We start from the raw sequence: 25133 nt of genomic DNA on the forward strand, positions 1-25133 counted from the left end.
AGTATGAGTTAGTTGCCAAGCGTCTGAATTTTGATCACATGATCATGGTCACTAAATTAACTCTTGTGAGTCAAGAGCTACCTGCATGAAACCTAGAACTGACAAAAAAAGATCCTTTGGCCGAAATTAATTGTATTAAATATCAATCTCTTCTCAAGCAATGCTTAATCCCAACCTGGATTTAATAATGGGTAAATTTGGTTTTCAGTGTGGTATTTTTCATTTATATGCCTTGGAATATCTTTCTGAAAGGAAGTTTCCTTTGTGCCTTAAAAAAAACACCTGACTGCTTATCAAATGCCAAGAGCACTGCATTTGTTCAGATGCAATTATCTGCCATCAGTATCATGATGTAATTGGGTACTCGTTTTTTTCCAATCCTAGCTTCCAGGATTTCAAATTTGAGTGATTTAAAGCTCAGTTAATGGGACTCTTTGTTGAAGCAAATTGTTTTCAGAATCATTCAAAACCTGGCTAAAAAGAATAGGCATGGTTCCAGCACTTTAGTAATCAATAATATATGGAAGTATACTTTTAAAGGTATTGAAACAGTCCTATGCAATAAAAAAAAAATCTTTAATCCTTCCGTTCTGCAGAATAAAAAGGCAGCTCGGGCTACTTTGCTTACCTTATTCCTAGTGGGTTTTTTTTAATAACAACAATATCTCTTACTCTACATACTTAAAAATAAAATAAATACAAAATGGTTCATGGGGAGTTATATTGTACGTTATGATTCTTGATTCTTAACAAATGTATCTTTTCTTTATGTATACTGAGAGTATTTACACCAAGACAAATTCCCTGTGTGTCCAATCACACTTGGCCAATAAAGTATTCTAATCTATTCTATATAATAGAATTAAATACCTTCCCTATCCACTTTGTCAAGTCATAAGGAATCAAAATCTGGACAAGTAATTTGAATCAAAAACATCAGTATCACAAAGCAAAATTAAGTTTTAAAAAACTGAGAGTGTAATGGCATATTTAAAATCACCCCAAAGTCGGAAAGAAATAATAGCCTGCCTAACAAAAAGATACACATGAGAAACAGAAACTAGGAAGTCATTTTTCCTTCCATATTCCCATTTGCTCTCACTTGGAAGTGGAATGTAAAGGATTTCCAAGCTGAACAAATTTATATGGTTGAGGATTGTATTTTAGACATTGATTTATTATACATCATCTAGTTGGTGTTGTTTCTTAGTACTACTGTGTTTTCTTGAAAATAAGACGTCTTATATTATTTTTTGCTCCAAAATACGCATTAGAGCTTATTTTCCAGTTAGGTCTTATTTGGGGGGAAATACAGCACTAAATGCATCAGTCTGGCTGGCGATCTTAACTGGGACTTATTTTGGGGGTAGGGCTTATATTATGAGCATCCTGAAAAATCATGCTAGGACTTATTTTCTAGTTGGGCCTTATTTTGGGGAAAACAGTAATAGTTAGAGCCTTTCAGGACTGCTCAATCCCCAGAATGGTCCTTCAGGTCCTCCAAAGGACCCATCACCATTGTGAATCCATCCACCTTATAGCTGGTTGTCCTGAAATAGTATATTTCATATTTATGCAAGTCATACACATTCTACAAAACACTGTGTTTTTGCATAATGTGTACTACTTGCATAAGTATGAAATATACATTAGAAAAAGTGGAAGGAAAGAGAAGAGCTATGTTTTCATATAATGTGTATGACTTGCATAAATATAAAAATTTGAGCCTGGTCATTTCAGCTTTGAGTAAATACTTAGGATTGATTTCTACTAAAATCCATTTGTTTGTTTTCTGGTTCATGATAGAATATAACACGTTATATTCTTTCTATCTTTCACCTTTTTAAAAAACCAACTTGAATGCCTGGCATTTCCCTTTCCTTGTAAAGTTCTAAAGAATCTAATCTTTGTTGAAAGATCTTAAGCATTTGTGCTAACATGCAAACTTAAGGATATTGTGTAATAATTTGCACCTACTCCTTGGTATGTAGACTGGCCTCTTTCAAATTATTGGCCACAACTCTGGGAGGCAAGCCGTTCCAGTGATTAATTGTTCCCACTGTAAGGAAATTCTTATTTCTAGCTTGGATCTCCCTCTGACTAGCTTCCACCCATTCCTTCTTGCCCTGCCCACAGGTGCTTTGAAAAATAAATTTATGTCCTCTTCCCTGTGACAAGTATTGGAAGACTGCTATCATGTCTCCCCAAATCCTTCTCTTCATTAGGCTAGATATACCTAGTTCCCTTTGCTGTTAATCATATGATTTAGCCTCCAGATCCCTTATCATTTTTGTTGCTCTTTTCTGAACTCTTTCTCAGACCTCAGCACTTTTTTTTGCATCAGGGTAAGCAGAATTGGATGCAGTATTCCAAATGTGGTCTCACTAGTGCAAAACAGAGTGGTGCTATCACTTCTCATGATCTTGCTACTCCTTGGTTGATGCAGCCTATAGTTTTGGCTTTTTTGACACACTGCTGACTCATGCTTAAAAAGGCCCTCCTTGTCATATGTATCTGATATTCAAGGAGCATGGAAAGGTCCAGAAGCGTCTTCAAATTATCCAACCAGTATTACTTTAGAGCGAATATCATCCTTGTTCTGAAGAGTCTGTTTACATAACTGAATTGTGGAACACTTTGTAGGACCAGATGTCACCATTCTGAGAAGACTTCTTGTGATCAGTTGTAAAAAAGAAGAAAGCTAAACATCATTGCCACAGTGATGAACTATCCCAAAATATGACCAAACAAGAGACCTGAGAAATCTCAAGGGCCGATATTTTGGTGGAGAATAACGTTCCCCTTCCTTGCCACCAGAATTTTGGAGTTACATGTAATTTATAGCAGTGCATTCCCAAGTCATTCATTACTCAGATTAATCCAAAGTTTTATGGTAATGAACATTATTGGTGCGTCTAATAGAAGCAATTAGAATTCTATCCCTTTCTCCAGTTTCAAAGAAAGCTATTGACCAATGCTCTCAGCACAACTTCTTTTCCAAATCTATCCTGGATTAAGTAATACATTTCATTCAATAAAGCCCAGAGTTCAAGCCCCTTACAAAAGCTCTCAAACAAAAAAGGAATATCCTCATCACTTCAGAGGAGGCAGATTTATTGCAATGGGAAAGGGCTCAGGTTACGTTATCTTGGAAACTGGATATGTTAGCATTGGTGAGTATGTTAAGTCAAGGTCTCCCTGTTGCCTTTGATCCTTTCTTACTGAATCTTGGTTTAATGGAGAGTCTCTGTGTTTAAAACCACAAAAAGTCCAGCTATTCTTGTTCTGTGATACTTGAAGAAATGTCTGTTTTCATTCCCAGTTATAAAATTCCATCACAATAAGGCAGAATTGCCACTTCTTATTCCATGACATTCTTTAGAAAAAAGTTGTTGGGCAACAATCAGTCCTTATCTAGTGTGGAAAGTCCTTTTCTTTCTAGATATATTTTTTATTCATAAGTAGTTCTGTTGCAGCAAATTTTTCAAGAACCCCGAAGGAAACATTTGGCTCTTTACCATTTGACTAGTTTGCTTTTGCAGCTTTTATTGATGGACAAGATTACCACAAAAATATACAAATCCAGTAATTGAACCAGATCAAATGCAACCAATGGGAATTCCTTCTTCAGCTACTTTACTACCTGCTTTCAAGGTCCACTTGAGAAATGAAGGGATGTTATCAGTGAAATATTTTGCATATTTCATCACGTGGGTTGCTGAGAATTCCTCCTCTTTGGAATGTAGCAGGTCTCTGACAGTTTGCAGCAATGCCACTGCTGCCATCTTGGCCACAAAATAGGCCTTAAAATAGATCCTTGCTCATTTTCAATTTGATTTGACATTCCTATGTCTATCTTCTTGTCCTCAGCTCTTCAGGAATAAAGTAACGTTAACTTTGCACAAGAAGAGGGATAAGTAATGACCTGGGCCATAAAGTGTTTGAGATATCTAATTCAAAAGGACGCTTCTACTCACAGACCAAATTCATTCCAGTAAATCCAGGTTAGAAGCATGCCATATTATTGGGGGAGCCATATATTAATGCTGATAAGGTTTGTTGGCTTTGAGGGCAATCATAAACTTGACCTGAACATTTGCAGGAATTCAATATAATCCAGAAGAACAACTCAAGACTACTGGGAAGAGAGAAAATGGTGCATCAGGAGATTTCAATTTTTCTTCTTCCTAGGTAAAGACTTCCTCAACTCAACCTTGGCTCCAGGTGGACATTTAATTTTCTCGGCAACAATATGAAAGTGGTTCAGCAGTGTTCTCTTCCTGATTGTCTTTTTAATTTCCAAATCTAGCCCTGGGATTTTCTCGTGTTTTCCCATCAAATATTGACCAAGTTGCTTAAGTGCAGCTACAGGTTGTGAACTGAAGCTTAAAAAAAAGGTGGTTTACTGCATTTTTTTCAGTCCTTTTACGAAAACCCAATAAGTGAACTTTGAGTTGCAGCAGATGTTACGAGATAGAGTAATTCAAAAAAATGGTAGGACTATTCCAGAATGAAGAACATATTTAATATCCTTTTCATAGCGACTCTGATCAGCTGGGTCTTCTTTTGTTGCCCTGCACAGAAGAACGGAGCTGGAAAGCAGGTTAGTGGGGTGGGGAGGGAATGGAGATTTTGCAATATTTTTCCCCCGGGGAGTGGGGAGGGAATGGGAATTTTACAGTATCCTTCCTCTGCCATGCCCACCAAGCCATGCCCACAGAAACGGTAGTAATTTTTGTTGAATCCCACCACTGTTTCAATGGTTGTGTTACTGACACCCACCCCTGCTGAAGTTGGACAGGCTCCTTCTTGGCTAACCACCTGGAAAACGATTGAGACCTTGCTGTTCCCAAAGGCTAGGAGTGGGGAAATTAGGGATGAGGTAAGGCCTCTTGCTCTAGTACAGTATGTTTATTTATTCCTTTGGTGCAAAGTTTATTGCAATTGCAATTTGGGATTTTTTTTTATTCGTTTGTTTCTAATTTGTTGTTTTTAGCACGTTTACTGGATGGAGTTTTATAAGCATCTCTAGGCTAGAGTGCCCTAGTGAATAAGTAAATAAATGAATATTTACTCTGTATACTAATAAGGAAGTACTGTAAATAAAATCCCAAACCTTATTTCACTTGTAAATAACTCATTGTTCAAAGTAAGCAACATGGCATAATGAATAAATTTTCTCTTGCGTACCTGTTTCCGCTTTGCACACAACGTTTATACATTTAGTGAGAGAGTTCTGCAGAATGTACTGTTCTACCATTCCCACTCTGGGGAAAGTTATAGCTCTATGGCACCCTTCGCAGCTTTCCACACAGAAAACACAGGTCCATGGGCAAACCCTTTGGGGTGTCCTTCTCTCTTTAAAAGACTTCTCATGACAACTGAACTTTGGGAGGTACCTACAGCCTGTGGTAGGGATGTGGTAGCTCAGCGGCTAAGACGCTGAGCTCGTCGATCAGAAAGGTTGGCAGTTCGGTGGTTCGAATCCCTAGCGCCGCATAACGAAGTGAGCTCCCGTTACTTGTCCCAGCTTCTGCCAACCTAGCAGTTCGAAAGCATGTAAAAATGCAAGTAGAAAAATAGGGACCACTTTGGTGGGAAGGTAACTGTTCTGTGCGCCTTCTGCATTTAGTCATGCTGGTCACATGACTACGGTGACATCTTCGGACAGCGCTGGGTCTTCGGCTTTGTAATGGAGATGAGCACCACCCCCTAGAGCCAGAAATGACTAGCACATATGTGCGAGGGGAACCTTTACCTTACAGCCTGTGGTAAAAGGATCAGTGAAAGATCTGTATCAGCTTGGGACCAGGAGCGAGTTGCCACTTCCAGGAAGACATGACCACTAAATATGGATTTGTCTGCTGTATTTGATGTATGCCACAGGAAATATCAGTATACCTGCAGTAAAGATTTCAATAGAAAGCGTCCTTCATGGCCAGGGCAATTCAATGGAGCCATTTCCACTTGCTTAATCCCCCAAACTAGTTTTAAACCATTTGGATAATGATTCGACTGGTGTCCACTTCAGAACATGGGTAAGAAGAAGCCTAATTATTTTGTGCTCGATTTTGAAGTTACCAAACAGAGAATGAAAGAATTGAATTCAATCCATTCTCTGCTTCAAACTACGGCAGGTTCTGGAGAAGCAGTAGCAGAACACCACGGCCATCTTTCCGTAAAAAATACATAAATACATGCCACGTCTTCAAAATACCTTCATCCAGCCAGCCAAGAAATCTGACCAATTATTAAAGAGGAAATGCCAAGCTATGATTGCTCTATTATGTTTAAAGCTCTCTTGGAGGTTATGTGGGTGAAAGGATAGCATGCCATTGCTGCACATTGCTGTGCAGTCAGGAAGGCATGTTTCCCATTAAAATGCTGACTTTGTTGAATGGAGATACATTCTGAGCAAAGCTTACCAGTAGCTACTATGAATAGGATGCTAAAAGTTGTCAGTGTGGGACGGTACAATATAACCACCCCACGTAAAAGTGAAAGAAGGGAAATGGCTCCTACTGCATTCACAACATAGGAGCGTGTGGGGCAGGGAGGGATCTAAGCCTCAGGAAAGTAATATGAAGCTGGCTGGTTCTCTTCTCCAGAAAAGGAGAAACTGATCTCTCCTTGTCATCCCTGTCCCCTTCACCTAGATCACTGTGTACCTAGAACCAAACAAGTATCTGCAAAGAGTTAAAACAGTTCAGATTATAAGCACCCCTTGCTGTCACTACAGCTGCTGACAAGGGTACTCCTGAAGCCATCATGTCACCATTCCCATTTAAGGACCCGTGAATAGAATGCTAAAAGAGCTGAGGTAGATGAAGCGAGAACTTCGGCCAATTGAAAAACAGGCTGCTCCCAATTTTACAGCAGTATGGGCCCCAACCTTTTAGACACAAGGAACCGGTTCCATGGAGAGGGGTTTTTCTGTGGATTGGAGGGGGCATAGTTTCGTGTGCTGCCTGCATCCCATGGATGGGGCTTCACTTGTCTGTGTGGCCCAGTTTCTGGCATGCCGTGGCTTGCTGGCAGTCTACAAATCGGGGCTTGGGGACCCCTGCTCTACAGAGTTCCAAATAGGAAGGCTTCATATTGTGGGTCATTTCACATGCACTGAAGCTGAGAGAGAAATGAAAAGGTACGAGAATCACAAATTCTGAAATTGTGTATTTACTGCATGGGGTAGTGGTCTTGCACTAAAATACCATACGACGACCAGTTGGGAACAAAGTATTAAACAGAAGGAAAATCAAGCAAGAAACCAATTTCATCATTTCCTCACAAATATTTTGTGTTTATACAGCACGCAAAGCCTTCTAAAATTTGTTTAGCCTCAGTTAACAATACTCAGTGCTTTAATGTAGGGGGAGAAACTTAGTTGAGCTGTTGAGTAATATAGAGACAACAAATATCAGGAACAGAAAAATACATCTGGGGTTCTTACGACCCACATGTTGTAACCAGCTGTCCAAAGAGAGGAAAACAAAGCTAAACATCCAGAATAGAAGAAAAGGAAGCATTGCTTTCTTTAATCAGGGCAGTGATTGTGTAATCTTAAATCAATTAATGCTACAACTTGTTGACATTTCACATCTGGCAATTTCTGAAATGATTTTTTTTTCACAAGTGTAAATCTAATTTTTCTTGATGTTTGGAGAATGATTGAACTGGTCCTTTTTAAAGAGTGGAGAAAGGCAAATAAGTAATTTTTTCTGACCGCACTTGAAAAATACTGTCTTCCTTTCATTGTAAAATTATCCAGTTATTCACTGTGAATGATGAATGTTTCATTTTTCATGAAACTTTTTTGGTGGTTAAATTTGAAAATGTTTCTAAAGTCTGTTACAATGGCAAAGGAAGTTCTTACGTTTGAAGATTTTCCAAACTAACTCTGCTGAAGTCAAAACATCTTCCAACTTGACTTTTTTAAACCACCTCTCTGTGGGAGTTCCTGCTGCCAAGGTTATGGATGGTCCCCTCCCTCCACTGATCGACTTACTTCCCTTTCAGGGCTGGGCTGCTGAGGCTTCGCAGGGGTTCAGAAGGTCCTCTAGCTAAGATTCTATATAGTTCGGAGGACCCCCAAATCCCACTCCTGGCTGGCCCCACCTACCCCCACCCCTCCCTTCCCACGACCCATTTTGGATGCAGGCCAGTGCAGGGTGCGTGTGGAGACTCGGGGAGGGCGAAAAACAGGCCTACCGGAAGTTGGCCTGTTTCCGGCTTCCGTAGGGTCTCCGCAGCCTGGGGGCAGGAGTGGGATTCAAAAATTTTAACAACCGGTTCTGTGGGCGTGGCTTAGGTGGTGGGCATGGCTTGGTGGTCATGTGACTGGCTGGGCATGGCCAACTCAACATCACTCACATTGAGGCACGCATCTCCTCGCCTGGCCTCTCATGACTGTGGGGATGCTGCAACAGTCGTAAGTGTGAAAAATGGTCATAAGTCACATTTTTCAGTGCCATTGTAACTTTGAATGGTCACTCCACACAAGCAAAGTACCAGCAAAGGAGGGGAAAAAAAACTCTAGAGATGTTCCTGAGACAGGAAGTCTAGTCCTGCCAAGAATGTAATAAGGGTTAACGGAGAGGCAGTTTCTGTAAGCAACACCAGAATGTTTCCTTCCTGCCTTCCTTACAGGATTAGGCCAGTAATTTCTTCTAACAACCGGTTCTCCGAACTGCTTAGAATGTTAACAACCAGTTCTAGCGAATAGGTGCGAACTGGTGGAATCCCACCCCTGCCTGGGGGAGGCTGTTTTTGCCCTCCTGGAGGCTCAAGGAAAGCTTCTAAAGCCTAGGGAGGGCAAAAACACCTCCCCCTACTATGGTGCAGGAGGCTGACTAGGCCACACCCACCATGGCTACGCCCCCAGCAACCAGGCAGAGAGCCTGTTGCTAAAATTTTTGAAGCCCACTCCTGTTCCCTTTCTTTTATTTCCCTCAAGCTTGGCCAAGCCTGGTTCATTTTTCTGGTCCCTCATCCATTCACAATGCAGGGCCTATATCCATGGGATGTCTGGTTGCTTTAAGGGAGCAGTCAGTCGGTCCTTACTTCATGAATGATTGTCTACACTTCTGAATAATCATTAAGGCGGAATTTGTAGTTTGTTTGTAATTCAGTTTAGCCAATCTTCAGCTAAGTAGGGTCAGGATCTAGTTTGGATGAGAGATATCTTGGGAGAGCCTGGACTCTGAAAGTTAGGCTGGGAAGTCAGAAGAACATTCTGAAAGAAAAAGATGCCCCCCCCACTCTCCCAAGTAGCAAGTTTGAGAAAATTCCATGCACACTAATCAGGGCATAATCAGGAGTCATGCCTGACTTGAGGGAGGCTTAACTTAACATTTTTTTAAAATTCTCTGATGGTACTTATACCTTGTACTGGTATATTTTTGAAGAACAGGATGGAAACACCCATTGGTAGTAGTAAGGCAGAAATTTACTACTGTTCTGCCTTGATTCTCTGCAAATTTACTCTTCTCAGAAATAAGTTATCTCTGGATTATGTTTCTCCAAACAAATCTGCCTGGAGCTTGTAAGAAAATATTTCCCTTATGTATAGAAAAACATAGAGTAACAGAGCTGGAAGGGACATAGGTGGTCATCTAGTCCAACCCTGGCTGTCCAGTCTCTTCCTGAAAGTCTCCACAACCTCTGAAGGCAAGCCATTCCACTGGTTGATTGTTCTCACCGTTAAGAAGTTTCTCCTTAGTTCTAAGATTGCTTCTCTCTTTGATTAGTTTCCATTCATTGCTTCTTGTCTTGCCTTCTGGTGCTTTGGAGAATAGCTTGACACCCTCATCTTTGTGGGCAGCCCCTCAAATACTGGAATATTGCTATCATATCTCCCCTAGTCCTTCTTTTCACTAAACTAAACTAAACTAGACATGCCCAATTCCTGCAACTGGTCTTCATATGCTTTAGCCTCCAGCTCCCTAATCATCTTTGTTGCTTTTCTCTGTATTCTTTCTACATCTTTTTTTAATATTGTGGTGACTTTTGGATTTTGAGCCTATCTACCCAGGAACAGAAAATTTATTTCACTTACTGGTTTCAAATTAAGGCCTTGCGGACTCTTCATTTCTCAAAGTTAAATATTAAACCTGTGTTGCCTGAACTGAACATCAAATAATAATCTTCAAAAGGAACTTCTGCTGTTTCAAGCAATTACAATGTTAAAACGGACTATATTTAACCAGATGAGAATCTCACCATGGTTTGAAAAACCCCAGTGTCATTTCATATCATATTTGTGAAATTGTTCAATAAAAATGTCAAATAAAAAATGACTTCCCCTGAGGGCAGACATGGAGTATATCCAATATAAATGTATAGCCAAGGAATCTCAACCAAAGAAGGTAAAATAAAACTCATTCCATCTGAACAGAAAGAAAAAAACTAAACTAAGAAAGAAACCCTACTGAGGAATAAATCAACCTCATCTCCACAAATTTAAATGGAAATGGCATTTCTGTTTTTTCTTGTTACAAACATTATTATCCTTCTGCAGTTGCCTTTGCAACATTACTATACACAGTCCCTAACAGGGAAAATTGTATTGCAGAGTATTATTCTACTGAGGAAATTATTCACAAAAAATGGGTAAAATGTTGGATCACCCAAACCTGCCCAAATATTTGCAGATTTTACTTATGATATTCCTGCTGTGTTTTTTTTTAACAATACGAGGCTTTATACGATAAGCAGAAGTAGCGCAGAAAAGGTGAAGAAGGATACACACATTTCTATTTTACTTGTCCTTTTAAAAAATGAGATGGATCTACCACACAGAGAAATCTAAATCCTTAAATCCTTAAAAAAAACAACCTTTAAAATACTTCAAAAGGAACTTTCTCATTAAAATCTCCTCACGTAAGATTTTACAGCAGGCTAATTTTTAAGTTGATAATTTTGTATGGCCTGTGAATGATGTTATAAATATCTAGCTGGCCCTTGGCAGAAAAAAAAAAGTTCCCAACCCCTGACCTGAAGTGTTGTTTTACCTAAAGCAGGGGTCTCCAACCTTGGCAACTTTAAGCCTGGCGGACTTCAAGTCCCAGAATTTCCCAGCCAGCAACTTTAAGCCTGGCGGACTTCAACTCCCAGAATTTCCCAGACAGCTGGCTGGGGAATTCTGGGAGTTGAAGTCCGCCAGGCTTAAAGTTGTCAAGGTTGGAGAGCCCTGACCTAAAGAATCTTTAGACCCTCCCTGAACTGAGCCTTGAGAGCTAATTCATTCCAACCCAAATCTTTTGCGACTAATATGAATTCCTCTACATACTGCCAGACACTTCTATTGCCTTGTCGGAGTTCCTGAATCTGGCATGTTCCTGTAACTTCCTTCAGTGTTCTTTGAAGTTTGCCATGAAGTTCTGATAGTTATCCACAAGAGAGTAACGGTGTTTTGAGAAGCACCCATCGTGCCATTGAGACTGCCAGGAAACTGAGTACAAAGGAGACTCATGACTGGCTGGTCAGGAACTCTGCTGGTAATATTGAGCAATGAAGATTCTTTTTTTTTTTTTTTGACTCTCCTTCAAATCTTTTGGGTAAAACAGCTGTGAGTTTTCTGCAGGAGAGGCATGGCTGCTGGATCTGGAACAGGACCATTCTGCATCTGCTGAACCAACTGGAGCACTGTAGGTGACATATTTCACACCTTGATTTCCATACAGAAACAGATTCTACCTCTACCCTGTTTCCCCAAAAATACAACCTACCCTGAAAGTAAGTCCTAGCTTGATTTTTACACGTGTGCCCAATATAAGCCCTACCCCCCAAAATAAACTCTAATTAAGATCCCACCTACTCCAGAGTGCACGGGTAAAAATTAAGTTAGGGTGGAGATGGGGAGGGGTGGAGCTGCCCTACTATTTACCTTTGGACAGTTGCAGCCAGGCCTCACACACCCCAACATACGCCAGCCATTTCTTCTGCAGCCGGCAAGGCTGGCAAGGCTTTCCTGAAGGTCTCTGTAGCTGATAACAAAGCTCCGGATTGATCCAGAGCTCTGTTATCAGCTGCAGAGGCCTTCAGGAAAGCCTTGCCAGCCACAGAAGAAGACATTTCTGAAGGCCTCTGACAGTGAAAAGGAGGCCAGGGGTGACGCGAGCAAGTGAGTGGATGACATCCCCCCAAAATAAGATCTGGTGCCTTTTCGGTGGCAAAAAAATGTAAGACAGGGTCTTATTTTCAGGGAACATAGTAGATAGATTGGATCATAGTTTCAGATAAACAGTTTAATCTGAATGACATTAGCCAAATACTTGAAGAAACTATCCATAATTTAAAGCCTGGAATAAGATAATGATAATTGCCTTATCAGAGGAATTAGATAGTTTTGTGCTTCCTTGGAGAAATGAGCAGTATCTAACAGATAAGAAATATATCAAGTTTCTGTACTATAATGACTCACCAAGACAATTGTGTCCATCTTCAGCCAACATGAAGCCATCATAACACATACACCTGTAATTCCCAGGAATATTGATGCATTCATGTACACAGCCTCCATTGTAGAAGTCATTTTCACATTCATCAATGTCTGAAAACAAGGAAAAAAAGAAGGAAAAAACCCTAGTGCCAGGTTTATAATTTAACAGAAATCGGTGTTGATGAATATTGTACAATTAATGCAAAATACTTTTATAAAGTTTTATGTTTTATTCTGTATTTTGATATGGCCAATGGACTAATCAACAATAAAGGCAATTAAAGCTAAAATGCTATAATTTCCATGTATAAGGATACATAAACATCCATTGCTTAATCCAACCAGAAATGTCATTATGTGGGATTTCAATAAATACTTGTTTTGTATTTAAGATCCTACATATTTTGTAATACCCGCAACCCTCACTGGGTTGTCTGTAGGATATGCACAAGACCCATAAAAATAGGTGGAGCTTTTATCACGCCATTGTGGCTGCCATTTTGATTTTATTAACGATACCCACCCCTATATCATCAGCTGTGAAGAACTTACTTGAAGCTTCCTAGATATTCACTCCAGCACAACTAGAAAGAAATCTTTATTGTAAACTGATGATTCTCCTCCTGACAAATGAAATTGCGCTCTCTGAATGCACCTTCTCAAACTCAAATTTGTCCCTTTCGCCTACCCTTCCCATAACTTAATAAAAACTCTGCTCTGCAGTTCTCATGGTTACTGCTAGATGGACACTGGTTACGGACAGTGTTCATGTACTTTCCTGGATGCCCCCAACACATCTCCCATAATTATCCTGTTGCCCTGAAAATACAACCTAACCTGAAAGTAAGTCCTAGCTTGATTTTTACACGTGCGCCCAATATAAGCTCTACCCCCAAAATAAGCCCTAATTAAGATCCCGCCCACTCCAGAGTGCATGGTTAAAAATTAAGCTAGGGTGGGGGTGCAGCTGCCCTACTACTTACCTTTGGGCAGTTGTAGCCAGGCCTCACACACCCTGACACCTGCCTTGCTGGCCCATTTCTTCTGCAGCTGGCAAGGCTGGCAAGGCTTTCCTGAAGGCCTCTTTAGCTAATAACAAAGCTCCGGATTGATCCGGAACTCTGTTATTGGCTGCAGAGGCCTTCAGAAAAGCCTTGCCAGCTGCAGAAGAAGACATTCCTGAAGGCCTCTGACAGCAAAAAGGATGCCAGGGACAACGCACGCAAGTGAGGTTAGTCAGTGGATGACATCCCCCCAAAATAAGACCTGGTGCCTTTTTTGGCAAAAAAAATATAAGGCAGGGTCTTATTTTCGGGAAAACATTAGTATTGTAAACATGCAGAGATGGGATGGACACACTTCACTATTGCCATTCAGACTCCTGGTTTGTTGGTCTGTCCTTTTTGGAGAGAAAGGAAAATGTGTTTAAAGGAGATGGGCTACTGACCCTCATTGTTGTAAGAATATACTGTATTAAGAACTGGAGTGGCTTGTGAAGCATACAGTATATCTTACAATCAGATTTATTTTGTTGCAATAGAGCCTTTCTCCCAGTGAAGCAAAGTAGCTGTGAATGGTTCTCTCATGAAGAGACAGCCATAGCAAATTTTAAGCCTATGGGAAACAGGGCTGCTTCCATGGTTAAGAGCAATATGCCTCTTAAATGCTCTCACACATTGCAAGGTCTTCTTTCAGAGGATTTCCACAGCTATAACAAACGACACAGAGTCCTAACCATTTTCCCCAACCTCCCTGTGAAACTCATTCCCAACACAGACTCCTCTGTCTTTTCCTCATAAAGTGAAAATCTGCAGTGAAAGGTTATAGAAATACTGCTTTGCGTGGGGAGGAAAAAACTCCAGACTGAAACTGTGAGGAGTTGCTACCATTAAAGGTAAAGGTAAGGGTTCCCAGCTCTAGGAGGCGGTGCTCATCTCCATTACAAAGCCGAAGAGCCAGCGCTGTCTGAAGATGTCTCTGTGGTCATGCGGCTGGCATGACTAAACGCCGAAGGCGCACGGGACACTGTTACCTTCCCACTAAAGTGGTCCCTATTTTTTTCTACTTGTGTTTTTACATGCTTTTGAACAGCTAGGTTGGCAGAAGCTGGGAGAAGTAACAGGAGCTCACTCCGTTATGTGGTGCTAGGGATTCGAACCGCCGAACTGCTGACCTTTCTGCTTGACAAGCTCAGCATCTTATTCACTGAGCCACAGCTCTAAACAATGTGGACTGAGGTCCAATATGCATTTCTTCTTATGTTCCTATTACAGACATGGGGCCCTTTCTTTATGAAATCATGGGAAGTTGCTGAATTTTTGAAGGAAAAAAAAGTTACAAGTTACAGACAGACAGACAGACAAACCCTAATGAATTCTTAAAACTGCTGCAATATATTTCTGTCATGTGCTTGGAAAAGAGAAAAGTATGTGTATAGTAGGTTGTGAGAGAGGGAGAGATGATTCAAATAGTAAATTGGGCATGTTTGAAGGTCTCCTGCCTCTGCAGTAAATGATGCTTTTATGGTAATGGTCAAAATTATCTGCAAGAAAAAATAATGAACAATCTTAAACTACAGTCTAGACGCTCCTATCCTGAGTATTGCTTAATGACAGCTTTTCATCCAACATGAGCTGTATTTGGCTAGAATGTATGTTTTTCTTTCATGCCATGCTCCTTTTACAATTGGATCTGGAACTAATTTGAGAAACATAAATTGCAATTGACTTTCATTAATTTATGTTCTTGAACCTCTGTAGAGATGCAGTCATCAGGAAGCCGTCTGCCTGCATAAATCTCAGCTATCCAGTTCCAAAACATTGCACTTGGGGAAATCAGGCAGCAGCAGAGTTTGAGTACTGAAAAGGTTTGAAATGTAATATTTTGATTGCTGATGCGTCAGTGGTTAGTTACACGGAAATATTTCTTCGGCATCTGAAATGAACAGGTAAGCCTGCACAAATGCTGAAGAAACACAAATTGAAATAAATGATTTGGCAACAAAGAAGCATAAAAAATGAAACTAATAGGCCGTGATTACTAATGGTCAAGTTCCTCTCCAAGGGCCTGTCATTACCTTGAATATTCACTTCTTCCTGGGCTGCTGGGCTATGTTCCCAGCTGATCCCCACTTTGAAGGTGAAGGTTTGTTCTCTGAGCTTGTGGGTTGGTTTCCGTTTATTACCTGAGGATTACAAGACCTAGGTCTTGTAATTAGATCTTGTTATCCTCAGGTAATAAACAGAAACCAACCCACAAGCTCGGAGAATGAACCTTCACCCTCATCCTACAGTTGAGCTACAGATATTCCCCTCTATTGCATACCACCATTTTCTTTCAATTCAGTGGTGGGTTTCAAAGTAGTTTACCACTGGTTCAGTGGGTGTGGCTTGGTGGGCGCGCTTTGCGTGCGCACCTACACTTTGCCGTGCATGCGCCGAATGCACGCTTTGTGCATGTGCAGAGGCTTTCCTACTCATCTCCTGCAATCTTGCACTCTCCCTGTAGCTTCAACAGGGAGATGTGTGGCAATCTGCTGTGCCGCGCAAAGCAGCTGCCCTTCAAAACCAGGGAATAAAGGTCAGTATGGGAGCTCGGGCAGCTCATCGGAGAGAAACGGTTCGGTCTCCACTGATCTTCGGCACTACCAATACGCCAGAACCGTGCTGAACCGGTAGAACAGCACTACTGTTTCCGTTGTGTTGTGGCCTGTCAGCCTCTGGCCCCTCCGGCAGCCAAATCAGAGGAAGAGGAGGTGGCGTGGGAATCAGGGTCAGCATCAGGGCAACCTGGGAGCTCCGAGGGGGAAGAGGGAATGGAGCTGGCAGAGAGAGAGAGAGAGAGAGAGAGAGAAACAGAGACGGAGCCTCGGCCGTCAAATGTAGAGTCAACAGCCCCCAGGTCTGGAGATGGTTGATGAAGAAGAGGAGGAACAGCTGGGTCCAGTGATTGACTCACGGCTGCGTAGAAGGCAAAGAAGAGGAGAGCAGTGGAAAACCGTGGATTGATCCTGGGGAAGGAAGAGCCACCACTGCTAGCAAGGCCCACCCTAGCTCTGGGGATAAAAGGCAGGGGGTGGAGATGAATAGGTGTGGCAGAAGGCTGCCGGCATTCCTAATAAAAGAATCTTTTGATTTCACATCAGAGGGTTTTTGTGTTTGGGGAGCTGGGTCAAAACAAGTTGACCTAACAATGGCCCATTGAGACCATGAAGTCCAGGACATCTCTTGATCACCGTGTTCTCTTCATTTCTTCTGTCACCACACCTCTGTTTCACCCATATTATAGCAGGCAACCTTTTGGTTTCTACCCAAGTCAGATACTTTCCTTTTCTTCTCACCCTCACTTTTGAATTAAACAAAAGATAAGTTATACGGAAGGAAGGTTGCTACGCTGTTATGAAGATTTTTTTGCAGCTTCATTCTCCAAAGTTTCTAAGAGGATTCTAAGAATAAAAAGAACAGCCTGTTCCCTGTTGCTTTGATATCTGTAGCATCAGAGCAACAATAGTACCCTATGAGTAAAGAAAAAGAAAATAAAGAGCCTGTTTTACTGTCAAGGAAAATAATTCAGAAATGCACCTGTGCAAATATCTGGAAAAACTGAGTATGGTTGGTCAGCCAGTTATGAATGCATCCACTGCTGCTGTTGCTGTTTATCCCACATCTTTCTATCTTACCAAGGAATAGGCTGTAGTCTACTTTATCAAATGCCTTACTGAAGTCTAAGTATGCTACCATATATTCACAGTATTGTCCTGATCCATTACTTTAGCCTCTTTGTCAAACAATGCAATACAGTTTGTCTGGCATAGTCTATTTTTGACAAACTCATGTTGGCTTCTAGTAATAGTTTTATTTATTTCTAGGTTTAGTTTTTTTAGGTTTAGTTTTCTAGATGTTTACAGCTCCCTTGCTTGATTCTCTTTTCTACGATCTTCCTACAGACCAGACTGATTGGTCTGTAGTTCCCTGGATCCATTTCTGCCCCTTTACCACAGTCCTTTGGTAGTTCCCTGATGCTCCAGGATCTTTGAAAGATATGATACAGTGTTTTTGCCAGCTATTTAAATCATGGGTGTAATCTGGTCCTGATCATCTGAACTCATCTAGAGTCTATAGGTGTTGCCTTACCATTTTCTTTCTATTTTGACTTGTATTCCTAGTCTGTCTTTTGTGGTTCTGCCTTTAGTAGGTTAGGCTAATTTTTCCCCCTTTTCCATAAGGCAGGGGTAAAGAATGTATTAAACAATTTCACTTTCTCCTTATTACCAGTCATCTACTTGACATTTTCTCCCATTGGTGGACTGATTGTTTCCTTGACTTTTTCTTGATTTTTACATATTGAAATAAATTATGTTTTATTATTTTTGACATTTGTTACAAACCTTAGTTCACTGTAAGCCTTAGCTTTTCTACCGTGTTTCTCACAAAATAAGGCCGGGCCTTTTTTTTTTTTTTGACCCCCGAAAAAAGGGCTAGGCCGTCTTTTTGGGGGTGACTTAATTCCCCCCCTTGCATCCTCGGGTGGGCGGGCAGACAGGTTGGATGTTGACCTCGGCGTTGGTGGGGCACTTCGTATCGGGAGACCTTCCACCACCGTTGTTTTCCCTTCTCCGTTCTTTTAAAAGAATTGGCTTTGCCTTTGAAGGCGAAGGGAAGGCGGCGACAGGAGCGCCTGAAGCCAAGTGTCTCCGCCGGGCTCCAGTTGCAGGGAGGAGCCCTGGCTGGCTGCGCATGGCTGCGCCAAACGCCGCGGCATTGGTCTAAACGCCGCGGCAAGGAAGAAGGGAAAGCAACGGTGGAGGAAGGTCTCCTGATACGAAGTGCCCCACCAACGCCAAAGTCAACGCAGGCAGCACCATATCTGGGTATGGAACAAAAGTACTTCCTAACGGCAAGCCCCCCCTGCCATTCCCCCCCATTTCGCGGTTAATTCATGTTTAATATAGGCCTTAATTTGGGGGGAGGGGCTTAATTTGATTTTATGCCGATAAAACATGCTGGGCCTTCCTATTGGTGGAGGCCGTATTGTTGGAGAAACACGGTAATTTCTTCTTTGTACGTTCGGTCTATTTGTTGGTATTCTGCTTTAGTTGTGTGTATCTCTTTCCATTTTTTTCATACTTGTCCTTTTCATCTCTCAGTTTGTCAGAGAGTTCCTTATGCAACCAAGTTGGTTTCGCCTGGGGTCTCTTATTTTTCTTCTCAGTGGTATTATGCTAGACTGGGCTTTTATAATCTTATTTTTCAGAGTTTCCCAAGCTTCTTGTTTTCCCCTTTAAGGTTACCATCCATGGAATCCTTCCCAAGATCTATCTAAGTCTGTTGAAATGAGCTCTCTTAAAGTCTAAGGCACTCATTTAATTTTGTTCTATTAACTCCACCTGCATTATACTGAATTCTATGAACTTTTAAGATTTTAAGATTAAGATATTGCTCTAGAAATTCTTAAGATTCTCATTCCTGTCTTGTTTTTTTGGCAGGAATAGGAGCGGGGGAGAGGAAGAAATCAAGGATCCTTTTACATTTGTTATCGCTACCAAAACAAGTTCCCACCTATCAAAATTATGTAGCCCAGGGGTTGCCAACCTTTTGGACTTTATGGACCACCAAACTCATAATTTTAAGTCCCGCGGACCAGAGACCCTGGGAAAATCCCCCAAAAAGTCTGCAGGAAAATTCCTCACCCTGTTTTCCTACCAGTCGATCGTTTTTTATTTGGGATCACAGGATACCATCTCCAGCTCTGTTCTCGGGGGCGGGGGAAGAGAGAGAGAGAAAGACTTTTGGCTTCATGAAAGGAAAGCAGAAGAAGCAGCAGAAGTCTTTCTTTCTCTTCACCAAATTCCACCAGAAATGAGTTTTTGTGAGACTTGTTGTACCAGTGCAGCCTCTTGGAGCAGGATCCCTTGCAGGGTCCCAAAAACTCATTTCTGGCGGAGTTTGGGGGAGAGAAAGAAAGATTTTTGCTGTTTTCCTTGCGTGTAGCCAAAAGCAGAAGAAGAAAGAAGCGGAAAGAAGCAGCCCGGTGGCCAGGCAAGGCATGTGGGGCAAGTTCCCCCCCTCCGCCCTTTCCCCCCTCCCCTCACTACCTCATGTTGTTCGCAATGCAAGCAACACAAGCCTTGTGTTCCCACAGGCCATATGGGCGGTGCAGCCTTGTGTTGCAACACAGCCTGGATCAATTGTTTTGGAGGGTGCTTTGGGGGTGACATTTCTCTGTGGACCACCAAAATTTTCTCGTGGACCACCAGTGGTCCCCAGCCCACTGGTTGGCAACCACTAGCCTATATGGCTCACACCTGATTCTTAAAATAAGGTGAGGATGGAAAGGAAGTTCATACTTACAAAGATTTGTGTAGCTCCTGGCCTTTTCCAAACAGATATAAGATGGCACTAACCTCATCCTTCCCTCTTGAGTTCTATGCTTGAAGTGACATGAGGGAAAAATAGCAGTACTGACCACAAATAATAATTGCCGCTAATAAGTCCAACCAAAATTAATGACTCTAAGCCTTTTCCATAGGCTAGGGACTAAGAACTATTTCAGGCTTTCTGTGTGGGGGGTAGGGTGAGGGAATGGCATTCCAGATTTTCCGTATGATTTAAAAATTTACAATTATCTATTTTTGGATGAAATGGTTAGATGTTACTTTTTCCTCAAAGAAAACACTGTAATTTAGACATCTGCCTATTACACCTACTCCAGCATGTATTTCCTTAAGGGAATACAATAGAGTGTGCATGCGTGTGTGTGTGTGAGAGTGTGTGTGTGTATGTATGTGTATTTGTTCATTCATTATTTATGACTAAATGATGACACTCATCATCACATATTGTTAATGGCTTATTGAATGCCAATCATAGAAGAAGATACTTGCATAATAATAATATTCATTTGCTTCCTAGTAAAGCAAATAAAGCATTATTTTCTAGCTTTTCTTGAGTGAGATTTGTATGTACATCAAGAGATGTATTTGTTAAGGTAAAGGCGTTTTGCCTGTAAGTGTTACAGGCTTATAATTGACATGGTTTTTGAAAGCCCTACAAAAATCAATGAAAAACATGCCTCTTCGTTTTATTGTTTTCTAGTTTTCATGATATTTTCAAGATGTTAAGGCCTGAGGAAACTGTAAAAAAAATTTTTTTTTAAAGACTGAAGGATTGTTTGTGGAGACAAGGTCAAGGGTGATCAATGGGAATGGAAGAGCTAAAGAAAGAAAGCCTGATGTTTATTAGGGAGAAAGAAAAGACAGAAGTGGAATAGCTTTGATAATAGCCCATGAAGAGCAGAAGGAAAAGTTGTTAATTAACATTCTAGGACTGGGGTATCTGTTATTAGTCAACCATCAGTCTACACAGTTGTAAATAGTTATGGTTTTTTTTTCTAACTATGGCAGAAAGTGGGGGATATTTCTTTCTACCTTCTATCTGTTCAAATGACCAGCCTGGTTAGCCTTAGTTATCCATTTACCCCAAAGAATAAAATGTTTGTCTCCGATCATACGCAAGGACTGAGCAATTGAGCAAAAGATCGTACATCTATCTTGCAATGTGGTCAAAAATGAAAATAAAATAAAATAAAATAATATACACTCACAAATACACTGACAAAAATATCAATTGTCAAAGTTAATGACAATTATCTTTATCGTAAGGAGCGCTCTTTCTTTCCTGCCTGGTGATTACAGTGGCCAAGGTTGCATATAATTATACAACCCCTCAGGTCTCAGCAATAAAGAAACACTAAAAGTTTACTGTAATGTCAACAGAAGAAGGGGAAAAAAACAGGAAAAATTCAGAAAGAGATTCAAAACGAGGGGAAGAAATGTACTTATATTATCAAAGCTTGGAGTCATTGACCATACCAAGGGCATTTGCAAGGCATGGCAAAAAAAAAAAAGTCAACTATGGCAGCCATAATGCTGTAATTTTGTGTGTGTGTGTGTGTGTGTGTTGTGCAATGGGCTCCATTAACCTGTGCAAAAATCTTATCTTTGGCTAAGCAGATCAAAACTGCAGTGATGACTTTATCTTACTAGAACTCAGTTATTTAGATGGGTGGACCTTCACCTTAACTTCCCTTTCCACTTATATTAATACTATAGCAAATTATCTATGGGAATTGGGACTAGAAATTATTTTTTTAAGGGATAAATCTATCAATCTATTAGCGTACTTAATATCATCAGCAGAATGTATAGTACAACATGCATTTAAGAGAAAGGTTGTTTGATTGGGTTGAGGCGGATCATATCCTGGCAGATGAGTAGGCTGGCTTTAGGGAAGGATGCTCCCATATAGACCATATAAATATCCAATGTCACCCAGCTGTCTTTCATGCCTAAAGTAGAGTTAGAACTCACAATCTTAACCACTACTCTAACTACAATTAAAGTAAAAGTCTGTAGAGATTCTCAGTCATTCAGGTCATGGTTGTCCCAAAGGTGCTTTTTCAGGAGGCAATTGGACTTTTGTTTTTTCTTTTGAAGACGTTTTGCTTCTCATCCAAGAAGCTTCTTCAGTTCTGACAGGATAGTAGGGAAGGGAAGGATTTATATTCCTTGCAGACAGCTGGAAATTTGCATCCTTTTAGAGGGGGGTGGAAGGGGGGGGGAAAAGAAAAAAAAAGGGGGAGGCCGGCGCGAGGGGGGGGGGAGAGAGGCTATCTGTCCCTTTGGGTTGGTGGGTGGCGCCTGGGCTTGCGGTGGTGGGGCCTGGGGGCGGGGGGGGCGTTGGGGGGGGGGGGGGGGGGGGGGGGGGGGGGGGGGGGGGGGGGGGGGGGGTGTGGGGGGGAGGGGGGGGGGGGGGGGGGGGGGGGGGGGGGTGTGGGGGGGGGGTTGTGCGCGCCGGGGGGGGGGGGGGGGGGGGGGGGGGGGGGGGGGGGGGGGGGGGGGGGGGACGTGGCTGGGGGGGGGGGGGGGGTGGGCCGCCGCGGCTCCCCCCCGGAGGGGGTGCGTGGGCAGCCCCGACCCACCCCTTTTAGAGGGTTGTTGAAGCACTTGGAGGTTTATCTGTGTCCTCAGGGTCATCTGAGTAATGCACCTGAGTAGATTCTCTAATGAGAGTCTCTACAGACTTTTAGCTATACAATTTGGGATGAACACCCTTTGAATGGTGTGGGAGTAGGAATGGATTTCCAGAGGAAAAAATTGCAGAATACAGAAACCATTAGCGCTATTCAGCTGGCCCTGAGGACACAGATAAACCTCCAAGTGCTTCAATGACCCTCTAAAAGGATGCAAATGACCAGCTGTCTGCAAGGAATATAAATCCTTCTATTCCCCACCATCCTGTCAAAGCTGAAGAAGCTTCTTGGATGAGAAGCGAAACGTCTTCAAAATTAAAAACAAGAAAGTACAGTTGCCTCCTGAAAAAGCACCTTTGATACAATTAAAATATTTATTGATAAAAATCGGGTATACCTTCTGTATGATATCTGATAAGACCACATAAAACGCCTTAATGATGGAATCCTTACACTCTAAATTTTAGAGAAATTTCTTCTAGCTACTATGATGCGTTCCCAGGTTTACTTCTTGCACAGATACAATCGTCACAATGATAAATCTTGCATGATGGGTACAAAACTCCACCACCACCCCAATTTTGGAGTGTCTCCTCAATCCCTCCATCAACCAAAATGTTAAACTGGATGACCTGATCTTGAATGTATCTCTGGAGAGTACAGTGAGCAGTTATGTGGAACCCCTAGTTCATTCCAGTTAATTGCAGGGGAATTCAAAGGCTTAGCCTAGCTTAAGAAGTCAAAACCACATCTTGGAAGAAGGCAACGGAAACCGTTTTTGTACTGTTTACAAGAAAATGACACGAGTGTGTCAAAAGGATTTGGACTTGCTGTCTACCTCAGCTTGGTGTAGCAGCCAGCTGACCTTGAGCAATTGTCCAAAAATTAAGCAGAGTTGTCCCAGGCTACCACTTACATGTGGGTTTCCCTGGGGATTCCTAGGTTATTGGCTAGACAGGAAATTTAAAAACAACAACAATGAAACGAACACTTCCATTTCATTGCCAAGAAAAAACACGGAGGCAACCCCTTGGAATTAAATTTGTTTTTCGAGCATTATGATGAACCTTTGAGGGCACCGTGAACAAGTTAAGAAGCTCATGTTTATGAGAAAGATGGCTACATACATTTGATAAATAAAATAATAATAATAAAATAGTGAGACTATGTCCAAGCCAGGGATAGGAGAGGAGAGGAGAGGAGAGTTTGAAGGGATCTTGGAGGCCCAACCCTATTCAAGCAGGAAATCCTATACCATTTCAGACAGAAGGTTGCCCAATCTCTTCTTAAAAACCTCCAGTGATAGAGTGCCCTCAATTTATGAAGGCACGTCATCCGACTGGTTAATTGTAAAATTTCTGAAATTTCATGAAATTTCTCCTCATTTCTAGGTTGGTTCTCTCCTTGATTAGTTTCCATCCATTGCTTCCTGTCCTACCCTCAGGTGCTTTGGAGAATAACTTGACTCCCTCTTCTTTGTGGTAGCCCTTGAGATATTGGAACGCTGCTTTCATGTCACTCCTATTCTTCTTTTCATTAGACATACTCAGTTCCTGCAACTGTTTCTTCATATGTTTTAGCCCCTAATAATCTTTGTTGCTCTTCTCTGCGCTCTTTCTAGAGTCTCAACATCTTTTTTATATTGTGGCAACCAAAACTGGATGCAATATTACAGGTGTAATCTTACCAAGTCATTATAAAGTGGTACTAACACTTCATATGATCTTGATTGGTTAATGCAATGGTTAATGCACCCTAGGACTGTGTCAGCTTTTTTGGCAGCTGCAGCACATTGCTGTCTTATATTTAAGTAGTTGTCCACCAGAACTCCAAGATTCCTCTTCTTGCCGCTGAGCCTAGTACCACCTATTCTATATCTTGATTGATCATCAGTGAGACATAGGCATTTTAATGTTTTGCATGAGCAATTATAAAATTGCTTACAATAGAAACAAAATATATATAGGAATAAATATTCTGGAAATCAACCTGATGTTTATTTTCATGCATGTGCCTGAAGATCTACTTCATTCATAATATAACCACCATGAAGTAAATTATCTCCAGACTGTCAAAAGAATTGTCAAAGCAGAGACATCTTTTTTTGCTTTTGTTCAAAACTTAAAATGAGAGTCAGTTTGGGATAGTAGGTTAAGGCACCAGTCTAGAAACCAGGCAACCATGAATTCTAGTTGTGCCTTCGACAAAAAGCTAGCTGGATGACTTTGGGCCAATTCCTCTCAGCCCCATGAAGAAAGCAAGAAGTAAAAACCTCTGAAAAATGTTGCACAAGTTTGTCTGTGAAATCCCTGAATCCTATGACTCAGTCTGCACATTTTTCCTTGAAAATGGTCAGTTTTGTAATATTTTAAAAATGCAAACCTGTGATTTTTACATGGGTTTTATGAATTTATAAAAACTCAAAAGTATAAAGGACCTCTCTGCTTCAGCTCATCTCCCAACTCTTTTATCATAGCGTTTCTAAAAACTAAAATTCCATCATCAGAATATAGGGCAATCCCACATGAATGGGCTTTTTATCATTTTAATTAACTGCGATACTTCTACATAATGAACAGTTATATACAGACTATGTTATTATCTAAAGGTATTTTAAACAAGCCATTTTAAAAAAGGGGTTTCGTGTTTTTTTGTTATTGTGGGC

General features: G+C 41.3%; 1 protein-coding gene across 3 annotated transcripts in view; it reads right to left on the reverse strand.

The window, feature by feature from the left end:
* Window positions 1–25133, reverse strand: part of SCUBE1 (signal peptide, CUB domain and EGF like domain containing 1) — a 186715-nt gene that overhangs the window by 126061 nt on the left and 35521 nt on the right. For all 3 annotated transcript variants that reach the window (XM_087969451.1, XM_087969453.1, XM_087969452.1), the window contains one exon: window positions 12422–12550. In XM_087969451.1, coding sequence (XP_087825577.1) covers window positions 12422–12550 — 129 coding nt within the window. The remainder of the gene's footprint in view (window positions 1–12421; window positions 12551–25133) is intronic.

This window comes from Notechis scutatus, chromosome 6, assembly GCF_049901735.1.
Source record: "Notechis scutatus isolate UNSWTSFEM ecotype Mainland chromosome 6, rNotScu1.2, whole genome shotgun sequence".
NCBI classification, from domain to species: Eukaryota; Metazoa; Chordata; class Lepidosauria; order Squamata; family Elapidae; genus Notechis; species Notechis scutatus.